This window comes from Chelonoidis abingdonii, chromosome 11 (genome assembly GCF_003597395.2).
Source record: "Chelonoidis abingdonii isolate Lonesome George chromosome 11, CheloAbing_2.0, whole genome shotgun sequence".
Taxonomy (NCBI): domain Eukaryota; kingdom Metazoa; phylum Chordata; order Testudines; family Testudinidae; genus Chelonoidis; species Chelonoidis abingdonii.
In genome coordinates this window covers 16,447,127-16,458,139 of record NC_133779.1, presented here as the reverse complement: position 1 = coordinate 16,458,139, position 11,013 = coordinate 16,447,127, and the positions used below count along the sequence as shown (strand labels likewise).

General features: G+C 56.3%; 1 protein-coding gene and 1 pseudogene across 1 annotated transcript; both read left to right on the top strand.

Annotated features, from left to right (window-relative positions):
* Positions 1–4,244: 4,244 nt before the first annotated feature.
* On the top strand, positions 4,245–11,012 carry LOC116840077 (galactoside alpha-(1,2)-fucosyltransferase 2-like). The gene is made up of 2 exons (XM_032806445.2): positions 4,245–4,305; positions 9,291–11,012. The coding sequence occupies exon 2, from the start codon at positions 9,316–9,318 to the stop codon at positions 10,339–10,341; it is 1,026 nt and encodes a 341-aa protein (XP_032662336.1). The 5' UTR covers positions 4,245–4,305; positions 9,291–9,315; the 3' UTR covers positions 10,342–11,012.
* LOC116840042 (uncharacterized) lies at positions 6,139–9,247 on the top strand (annotated as a pseudogene).
* Position 11,013: the final 1 nt, after the last annotated feature.

Here is an 11,013-nt window from a genome sequence, read left to right as displayed (position 1 = left end):
TAGAGGCAGGCACAGGGGAGGAAGCCCAGAGATAGAAGTTACCAGTTCCTCCCGAGCTCTGACCACATGGCTACCCTGGAATAGAGCACCTGATGGTAGTCAGAACATGTCAGGCACACATAGATCCAGCCAGGGCAGCCGTTGGCATTAGGCCGGGGCAAAAACTGTACCGTCGGTGTCTCACGAGTGGAGCAAAACATCGCGTTATGCATGTGATCCATCAGTCTGAGATTCCTGGATGCTAGGGGAATCGGACGCAGGGGCATTGAGACAGGCCCAACCCCAGCAGAGTGTCCTGGAGCCCTGGGAGCGGGGCCGCACACCGGGGCATCGGAAACTGGAGTTCCCCACCTGCTCTGTTTTAAAACGTAGTTTGGCTTAGCTAGCTGGAGTAACACCAGAGGGGTAGGGGCAAGAGAGGGCAACTTTCGCCCCGGCCCCCGGGCCCCCGCAGGGGTGCCACCACGGGGTCCTTAACTTGCTCTGGGGCCTGGAAAATATTGTTGCAGGGTGCCCACTGGTGCCTCCGGAGGCGTATTACCACTCCACAAGATCTGCCAGCTAGCAATTCAGCTGCGGGGCTCTTTCACGCTCCGAGGGAGACGCCATGACAGCCAACCAAGGGATGCCCCAAGAAGAATATGCGCAAGACAGGGGGTGGGGGGGGGGAATCCTTAACCGCCCTGGGAACACCGCGCTGCGATCCTTTTAATGAGAAACTCCACCAGGCCCAGCCAGATAGTCCTCTGGGCAGAAACCCTGATAACTTCCGACCCACACTTGTTGCGGTGTGCCGGAGGAGCCCTGGGCGAGCACTAGAGGACAAATACAAGAGCGAGAAGAGAAGCTAGAGTCACGGTGGATTAGTGTACTGCGCTGAATCCAAACTAGGCCACTGGTCAACATGATTCAGCAATTCTATATGGCGCTTAGGAAGCCAAAGGGTAGGAGAGTGGGAATTCCACCAGCCACTAGCGGGCCACCTCTCAAAGAGCAGACGTCGCCAACTGCTCGGCCCGTGATTATCTACCTAATTTTTTTAAAATACACGCCCATGACATAGCATTCTCGTTGCACAGGCCGCTGAGCAGGTCAACTCAGGCACTAGGGGGCCGTTGGGCTAGCGGGCAGCAGGGGGGGCGATCCAGACAGAGGCGGCTGGATGCTGGGCGTGCATGCGGCTCGCAAGAAAGAGTAATGGGCCCATGCAGAGGTGACCGGGGTGTCGAGGGTCAGAGCCCGGGGACAGCTTGTCTAGCGAGGCTGATCAGGGAGTGGGGGCGTCAGCAGGGGCGATTGGGGGTTGCTACATGTATGGGAAGTATGGAGCAGACTAGGTAGGGACGCACTCAGCATGGGCGCTGGCCCTGTGGTGGGAGTGGGACCGGGAGCTCGGCTTTGCAGGACGTGCTTCTGGGAGCGTGTGGGGCGGGGCTAGCAGCGGGGGCAATGGGCTGCGCAGCAGGAATGTCTAATTCAGAGGTACTGCTGGGTGGTCTCAGGCCAAGGGAGGCGCCTCCTCCCTGGCAGTCAGAGTCTGGCCCCAATAGCGCCCCCTACTGGGCGCGGACAGTCTTTGTGTAGCCTCTGGTACCCAGACTCAGACTCAGCTGCTGTGGTGTTTTAAATACTAGCTGAAGGTGGCGGGGTGTTGGGGAGATGGAGAGCGGATAGCGGCTATCAGCAGAGGGCGGTCACGGGCTGTCGTGGACGCCCGGCTGAGAGGGGGGGAGCTGCAGCAACAGAGGGGCTGTGCACAGCTCGCTCGGGGACGTAGGGCAAGCGGTGATGCGAGCACGAGGGGACATCTGTGGCGACTTGGGGAGAAAGCCGGGGCATGCTCAGTGTGACCACTGCTGCGAATCGCTGAAGCTGGGGCATGGGGATCGGCGGGGGCTCCAGCAGGGGGCACTGCTTGGGGTGGGGGCTTCAGCCAGGGGCACCACAGCCCAGTGCCCCCTGCTGATCCCCCGCCCCACTCCCCACAGCCCAGCCCCCGCTAGCGCCGCCCTAGGGCATTGGGGCCAGACCTGACTGCCAGGGGAGAGCGCCCCCTGCTGAGCCCCCGCCCTGCCTCCTGCAGCCCAGTGCCCCGTGCTGAGCCCCCGCCCCACAGCCCAGCACCTCCTGCAAAGCCCCCGTCCCACTCCCCACAGCCCAGCGCCCCCTGCTGAGCCCCCACCCCACTCCCCACAGCCCATCGCCCCCTGCTGAGCCCCCACCGCACAGCCCAGTGTCCCCTGCTGAGCCCCCACCCCGCTCCCCAGAGCCCTCTACTGAGCCCTGCACCCAGCATCCCAGCGCCCCCTGCTGAGCGCCCCCCCCCTGCTGCCCGCAGCCCAACGCCCCCTAGTGCCTCAGCGGGGTATCAGGGCCAGCCTGCTGGGATCCCACTCTCCCTGCACCCAGCGCGCTGACATCCAGTGGCCAGTTGGGACAGCGCGTGACACTTCCACCCGTGCTGCTACCTCCGTAGTGTCCCAGCCGCCCCAGGCCCTCGGCCGCACGGGGGGGAAAGCACAGGGCTGCCCAGAGGATTCAGGGGGCCTGGGGTCTTCGGCAGCGGGTCCCGGGGCGGAAGGACCCCCCCCACCCCCTGCTGCGCATCTTTGGGGCACTTTGGCGGCAGGTCCCGGAGCGGAAAGAGCCCCCGCAGCTGAATTGCTGCTGCAGACTTGGAGTGGAAGATGCTCCGGGGCCCTGGGCCCTGCAAAAATTTTCCAGGGCCCCCAGAGCAAGTGAAGGACCCCGTGGGGCACCCTGCGGGGCCCGGGGCCTGGGGCAAATTGCCCCTCTTGCCCCTCCCCTCTGGTGTTACTCCAGCTCAGCTAAGCCCAAACTACGTTTAAAACGAGCAGGTTGGGGAACTCCAGTTTCGATGCCGGGGTGCGGCCCCGCTCCCGGGGCTCCAGGACACCTGCTGGGGTTGGGGTCTCCACATGCCCCCTTGCGTCCGATCCCCTAGCTCCAGAATCTCAGACTGTGGATCAGAAATGGCTCCGTATTTGCACTCGGAAGACACCGCGGTGCCCCGGCCTAATGCCAAGCGGCTGGCCCTGGGCTGGATCTTGTGGCCTGACATGTTCTGCTCCATCAGGGCTTTCCAGGAGTAGCCAGTGTCCGGGGCTGGGTAACTTCAATCTTTGGGCTCCTCCCCTGTGCCTGCTCTAGCCACTAGATCCCTCTTCCCTCCCAGAGCCGGGGAGAGAACCCAGGTGTCCTGGCTCCCAGCCCCCAAGCTCTAACCATGAGACACCACTCCCCTTCCAGAGCTGGGGAGAGAATCCAGGAGTCCTGGCTCCAAGCCCCCTCCTGCTCTAAGCACTAGACACCCCTCCCCTTCCACAGCCAGGATGGCAGGGAGGAGGAGCGATGCAGGGCTGGATGGGCCCTTCAGTTGGGTGTGTCCCCCTGTCCCGTCTAGCTGACCCCCCCAGATCCTCTCCCTGCCCCACTGCTGCCAGGTTTCCACTCACCGCCCCATGTAGATGCCTGCTGGGATCCATGCACAGCAACAGGAGCGTTTTCATCGCATGCATCTGGATCACACCAGGCTTCACCGCCTTAATCTCCATCAGACATGCAGCACCTGAGGCACAGCGAAGTCAGCAAGGGAAGCCAGGCGTCCGGGCTCCCAGACCCGCTCCTCTGCTCTAACCACTAGACCCCATTCCCCTCCCACAGCTGGGGAAAGTACAGAGGAGTCCTGCCTTTCAAGGCCCCCCTGCTCTAACCACTAGACCCCACTCCCCTCCCAGAGCCAGGAAGAGAACCCAGGAATCCTGGCTCCCAGTCCCCCTTGCTCTAACCACTAGACCCCACTCCCCTCCCAGAGCCAGGAAGAGAACCCAGGAGTCCTGGCTCCCAGTCCCCCCTGCTCTAACCACTAGACCCCACTCCCCTCCCAGAGCCAGGGAGAGAACCGAGGAGTCCTGCCTCCCAGCCCCCTGCTCTAACTACTACACCTCACTCCCCTTCCAGAGCCAGGAGAGAACCCAGGAGTCCTGGCTTGCCTATTTCATGGAGAGACCTACTCACACACTTAATGCCCTACCCTCCGTGCCTGGCGTGGCAAGCCCCAGAGTGCCCCAAGGCCATGTACCGGGGAAAGGCAGGCAGGGCTGGGCAGGGCTAGGCAGGCACAGGGGCAGTGGCTGGTTTAATGTTCAAGCACTGATAAGCACAAAACAGGAAACGATCGGCTGACGCAGAGTCAGACGGAGCTGGCCCCGGAACTGGGGCTGTGCTGGGAAGCCCAGCTGAGAGCAGGCGGGAGCGGCTGCCCCTGGTGCCCACCTCACTAAGGTAAGAAGGGGAGAGATCCCCTGCCTAGAAACTGTCCTGGCCTGTCTCTGACCAAAGATATCGACCCTCCCGCCTGGCTGGCTCCACCCCCAGCCCTGTATCCACCCACTTACTCTTTCCCCTCCTCAACCCTCTCACTACTCTTCCAACCATCCATCCATCCATCCCCAGACCCAACCCTCTGTCTACCCCTCCATCCGTCCATCCCCAGACCCAACCCCTTTGAGTATCCATCCATCCCCACCCCTCTATCCAGCCCTCCATGCATTTATCCATTCCGAACACATTATCTACCCTTCTGTCCATCCATCCATCCATTCCCAACCTTCTATCTGCCCCTCCATCCATCCGTTCCTCCCCATCCCCAATCCTCTATCTACCCACCTAGCCATCCTTTCTCATGCTCATCCTTCTATGTACCCCCATCCATCCATTCATCTGCTCATCCACTCCCATCCTTCCATCCATTCCCAACTTTCTATCTACCCATCCATCCATTCCCAACCTTCCATTCATCCATCCACTCCCATCCTTCCATCCATCCATCCAACCATCCCCAACCTTCCATCCATCCATCCATTCCCAACTTTCCATCCATCCATCCATCTATCCATCCATTCATCTACCCATCCACTCCCATCCTTCCATCCATCCATCCATCCATCCAACCCAACCATCCCCAACCTTCAATCCATCCATCCATTCCCAACTTTCCATCCATCCATCCCCATCTTTCTATCTACCCATCCATCCCTCTATCCATCCATTCATCTACCCATCCACTCCCATCCTTCTATCTGCCCCTCCATCCATCCATTCCTCCCCATCCCCAATCCTCTATTTACCCACCTAGCCATCCTTTCTCATGCTCATCCTTCTATCTACCCATCCATCCATCCATCCATTCCCAACTTTCTATCTACCCATTCATCCATCCATTCCCAACCTTCCATCCATCCTTCCATCCATCCCCATCCTTCCATCCATCCCCAGCCTTCCATCCATCCACCTCTCCATCTACCCTTCCCCAGCCACAACCGTCTGTCTAACTCTTCATCCATCCATCCGTCCATCTGTTCTTTCATGTCCCCATTTCCAGCCCCCTTCGTCCATCCGTCCCCATACCCAACCCTTCCTCTCCCCTTTCCCCCTGTCAAAGTCAGACTCAGGGCTCACAGTTGGTCAGACCACTCTATTTCATCAGCACAGTGCTCTGCTAATACACCCACATAACGTGAGCGCCATGCAAGACCCACACTGCCTTATTTTACACAGATAAAAAGGGTGCGAACTTAATAAGAGGACAAAGAAAGCAGAAGTGACAAGTTTACCGGATGCCAGAGACACATAGTTAATTTCCTTACTAATTTTTACCAGTCTCCAGTTAATGTTCCACCATTAGCTTATGTGGATTCATCGTTTATGCCTTAATGTTTCTCTTCCTGACACCTGTATTTCAACATTCCTCATTTCTGCTTAAAGGTACGTACAGCGTTTCTTTAATCCTTTCTGTTTGTACAATATAATTCATTCTACTTTCACACACCCATCCAGTCTTCCCCATTCCAACCTTCCTTCTAGGTACCCGCCGATCCGCCCAGCTACTCCTCTACCTGTGCTCCTCTGTTGGAATGATTAACCGTATTGGAAATGATTAATAGTAATATGGGAAATCACCAAACGCCAGTTGAGTCATAAATTTCCTGCATTAAATCCAAAGGCCAAAGGGAGCTTTACGTGGTTGCTCTCAGCATGCTAAGCAGCCTAAAAAGAAGCAGTTACGGCTTCCGATTGAGGGCTAATCTGCACTGCTTTAACGTGGCTTGTGTAGTCATGGCAGAGGGCTGGGAGAGAGGTAAAAACCAACCTCCACGAGGGGCGTAGCTCCCGGCGCTGGTGCCCTGTCTACTCTGGCACTTAATCGTGCTGAAACTGGCTGCGCTCGGGGGTGTGTGTGTGTGTGTGTGTTTTTTCACCCCCCTGAGCGAGAAAGTTGCAGCGCCATAAATTGTCAGTGTAGACAAGCCCACGCGAGCAAGCTATTTATCAGCACGTGATCAGGGGAGCCCTAGGGAGGATGCCCTCATGGGGAATGTTCCAACATGATCAGGCAGGACCTGACAATGTGCCTTCAGGTTCCTGGCTTTTTTTGATATCTGTCAGCAAACTTGCTGGCTTTAGCCAAAACCCAGTTTGAAGCAGTTTGTCCTGGCTACTTTCCTGCCTCTGAGGCCTTCCCTCAACCCCTCTCCGCTCCCCGCAATCCTTGATTACCAGCAGACCAGTGGGAAGTTTGGGGCTTCTGTCTCTGGAGAGAATTTCCCGTTTGTTTCTGTAGCTTTTTCGTTGATTAGTTACTTTGGGACCCCTATGTCCTTCCCACACGACAAGTGACCCACCATGAGCCTACACGTGTTACCTCAGGGCCGGAGGCAGAGGCAAAGTTTCTTGATGCCTTAAATGACAGCAGATGTGGTCGCCCCATCTTGAAAAAGATAGATTGGAATTGGAAAAAGTTCAGAAAAGGGCAACGAAAGTGAATAGGGGTCTGGAATGGCTGCCGTATAAGGAGAGATTAATCAGACGGGGACTTTTCTGCTTCGAAAAGAGGCACATAAGAGGGGATATGATAGAGGTCTATAAAATCATAACGGGTGCGGAGAAAGTAACTCAGGAAGTGTTATTTACTCCTTCCCATAACACAAGAACTAGGGGTCACCCAATGAAATGAACAGGGAGCAGGTTTAAAACAAACAAGAGGAAGTATTTCTTCACACAGCGCACAGTTAATCTGTGGAACTTCTCGCCACAGGAGGCTGTGAAGGCCAAGACTATAAGAGGGTTCAAAAAAGAACTAGATAAGTTCATGGAGGACAGGTCCATCAATGGCTATTAGCCAGGATGGGCAGGGATGGTGTCCCTACCTCTGTTTGCCAGAAGCTGGGAATGGGTGACAGGGGATGGAGCACTGGATGATTCCCTGTTCTGTTCATTCCCTCTAGGGCACCTGGCATTGGCCACTGTCGGAAGACAGGATACTGGGCTTGATGGACCTTTGGTCTGACTCAGTCTGGCCGCTCTTATGTTCGAAGGTTTGCGAGTGAACAGAGCTATTCACAACCAATCGTCCTAGTCAATGGGAGCCATCAAGATTCCAATCCACTGTTAATGGCCCCCACTTTGCATAGTTACAATAGGCCCTTCATATTTCTAGCTTCAGACACAAGAGTGATACATTCATACAAACAGGATGACCACATTCAGCAGCGTATAAGCTTTGTAATGAGATTTTACAGGAGACCTTTTGCATAACATAAAACATATTCCAGTTACTATTATATTTACCCTCATAAGCATATTTCCATAAACATACGGAGCGCAACGTCGCCATCCCTCTATCTACCCTTCCATCCATCCATCCATCCTTCCCTATAGCCAACTCTCTGACTCTCTGCTGATCCATCTGTCCATCCGTCTATCCCCATACCCATTTCTCTATCTGCCCACCCACCTACACAGCCCTCTATCTACTCTTCCTTCTATCCATCCATCCTTCCCCATACCCAATTCTATGTTTGTCTATCCATCCATCATCCACCCCACCCAACCCTTTACCTATCTACCGACCCATCTATCCACACAACTATCTCCACACCCAACCCGCTATCTGGCCACCCATCCAGCTGTCCCCACACCCAATCATCTATCTACCCACACCTCCTGGAGCAGTTTCCAGTGGCTGCTACCAGCCGCAGGGGGTCAGAGTGAAGGTAGCTTTGCTCGGCTGGCCCTTGCCGTATTTCAGCATGTCCTTGATTTCAGAAGCCTGCGCTCGATAAATTCTTCTCTGCTTGGTTTTCCAAAGGTTGATATTTAGCCTCTCTGCACATTCTGGAAGGGTCGAGGTGTTGCCAGGCAATGGGACCTGTTTGTTAACATTGTTTGCGTGCAGTTACTAGGTGGGTGGAGAAAGAGATTAGCAGCGGGTGTATATGGGGGTGGATGGATGAATTTCATGAGGGGTATCCATCCATCTACCTACCTTCCCATCCATACACCCACACATCCATCCACTCACCCACCCATCCATCCACCCTCCTTACCTTCCCATCCCACCCACCTACGCAATCATCCACCATCCCTATTTTCCCATCCATCCATCCACCCTCCCTACCTTCCCAGTCATCCACCCAACCACCCATTCATATATCAATATACCCAACTTCCCTTCTCACCCATCTGTCCACACACCCAGCTTCCCATCCACCCACCCACCCGTCTATCCATCCATCCACCTATCTACTACTCTTAACTTCCCATCCACCCATTCATCCATCCACCCACCCAACCTCCCACCCATTCATCCATTCATCCACACAACCTCCCACCCATTCATCCATCCATCCATCCACCTACCCTCCCTACCTTCCCATCCACCCACACACCCATCTATCCATCTATCTATCTACTACTCTTAACTTCTCATCCACCCATTCATCCACCCAACCTCCCACCCATTCATCCATTCATCCACGCAACCTCCCACCCATTCATCCATCCATCCATCCACTTACCCTCCCTACCTTCCCATCCACCCACACACCCGTCTATCCATCCATCTATCTACTACTCTTAACTTCCCATCCACCCATTCATCCATCCATCCACTCAACCTCCCACCCATTCATCCATTCATCCACGCAACCTCCCACCCATTCATCCATCCATCCACCTACCCTTCCTACCTTCCCATCCACCCACACACCCACCCTATCTTCCCAGCCTTCCATCCACCCATGTACCTGCCATATCATCCCACCCATCCACCTCTTCTCCCAATGTTCCCATCCCCCAGCTATCTAGCACACCTTCCCATTGCTCCAGCCATCCTCCGATGCTCTTATCCTGGCAGAAGCTGGTCACTAAGCTTTTGGATACTTAGACTAATCAATGAGGATCTAAAGTTCTTTCTCCCTCTCCCCCAGGGCAGGACTTCTGCTTCTCGGTGCCATGAAGCTATTGGTCTCCTTCCAGCCATCCCTCTTCATTACCGTTTGCCTGCTGGTTATCCTGATGGCCTCTGCCTTATTATGCCTGGATAGCCAGTTCCCCATCCTCAGGTGGAGGAACCCCTTGCTCAATGACCCAGGGCAGAGTCCATCTGCCTCCTTCAAGGAGCTGGGCATGTGGACCGTGAACTCCGCCGGGCGCCTGGGGAACCAGATGGGGGAATACGCCACCCTCTACGCCCTGGCCAAGATGAATGGGCGCCAGGCCTACATCCTCCCGGAGATGCACCAGCAGCTGGCACCGCTCTTCCGCATCACCCTGCCTGTGCTCTCCAGATTCATGGCTTCGAGGATCCCATGGAAGGACTATGAGCTCCACGACTGGATGTCGGAGGAGTACAGGCACATCGAGGGGAAATACGTCTGGCTCACAGGCTACCCCTGCTCCTGGACCTTCTACCACCACCTTCGGCAGGAGATCCTCCAGGAATTCTCCTTCCACGACCACGTCAAGAAGGAGGCCAACCGGTACCTGGCTGGGCTGCGTGGCCAGCGCCAGAACGTGACCTATGTGGGCGTCCATGTCCGGAGGGGGGACTACGTCCGGGTAATGACCAAAAAATGGAAGGGGGTTGTGGCGGACAAGGCCTACCTGGAGAAGGCCATGGGCTACTTCCGAGCCAAGTACCAGGAGCCGGTCTTCGTGGTGACCAGCAACGGGATGCAGTGGTGCCGGGACAACATCGACGCCTCGTGGGGGGACGTGTATTTCTCGGGGGATGGGAAAGAGTCGTCACCGGGGAGGGACTTTGCTCTCTTGGCCCATTGCAACCACACGATCATGACCATAGGGACTTTCGGCATCTGGGCCGGCTACCTGGCTGGGGGGGAGACTGTCTACTTGGCTAACTACACCCTCCCTGATTCCCCCTTCCTTGAGATATTCAAGCCCTGGGCCACCTTCCTGCCTGAGTGGATCGGGATTGACGCTGATCTCTCCCTGCTGCGGAGTGGAACATCTGGCTAAAGGAGCTCAGCCAGTGAGATCCACCCACCGTCGCATGGCCGATCTGCCCAGGATTGGTCACCTGGGATCCTCAAGCCAGTGGCCTACTGCTGATCTGATAGTAACGTTCAGAGTGATGGAGTATGGAGGTCAGGATGCCAGGGTTCTCTCCCTGGCTCTGAGAGGGGAGTGGTGCCTAGTGGTTAGAGCAGGGCGGGCTGGGAGCCAGGATACCTGGGTTCTCGGCCCAGTTTCAGTGGTGTGTTCAGGCGACCCGGGATGCTGGCCCAGGGCGGTGGAGGTTGGCCTGGAGGACTATGACTCTCAGCTGTTTTGCGAATGTGGTTTTGTTACAAGAGACAAATAAACTTGCTCAGTGTTGAGCTGGCCAGGCTCAGAACCCCTCAGGGAAGCCATGTCCTCACCCCCACCTCCCCCTCAAACAGGGGCTCTCAGTGCTGGGACACACACAGAGCACAGACCAGGAGTCCTGGCTTCTCTCCCCATTCTGGGAGGTGGGGGGCACTGAGGGTCAAGAGCGGAGAACTGGGGGCTGAACAACTGCAGCAGGAAAAGGAAAAGCCTCGTGCCCCGTTCCCTGCCCCCCTGAGCCAGCCAGTCCCCGCTCACACCCTCTGGCAAGAGCCCAGCAGGCAGACGGGTCCCAGAAACTCCAAGCTGTTCTATTCTCAG

Bases quoted from the DNA above. Each gene is read 5' to 3' on its own strand.
- LOC116840077 (XM_032806445.2), top strand. From the start codon at position 9,316: ATGAAGCTATTGGTCTCCTTCCAGCCATCCCTCTTCATTACCGTTTGC.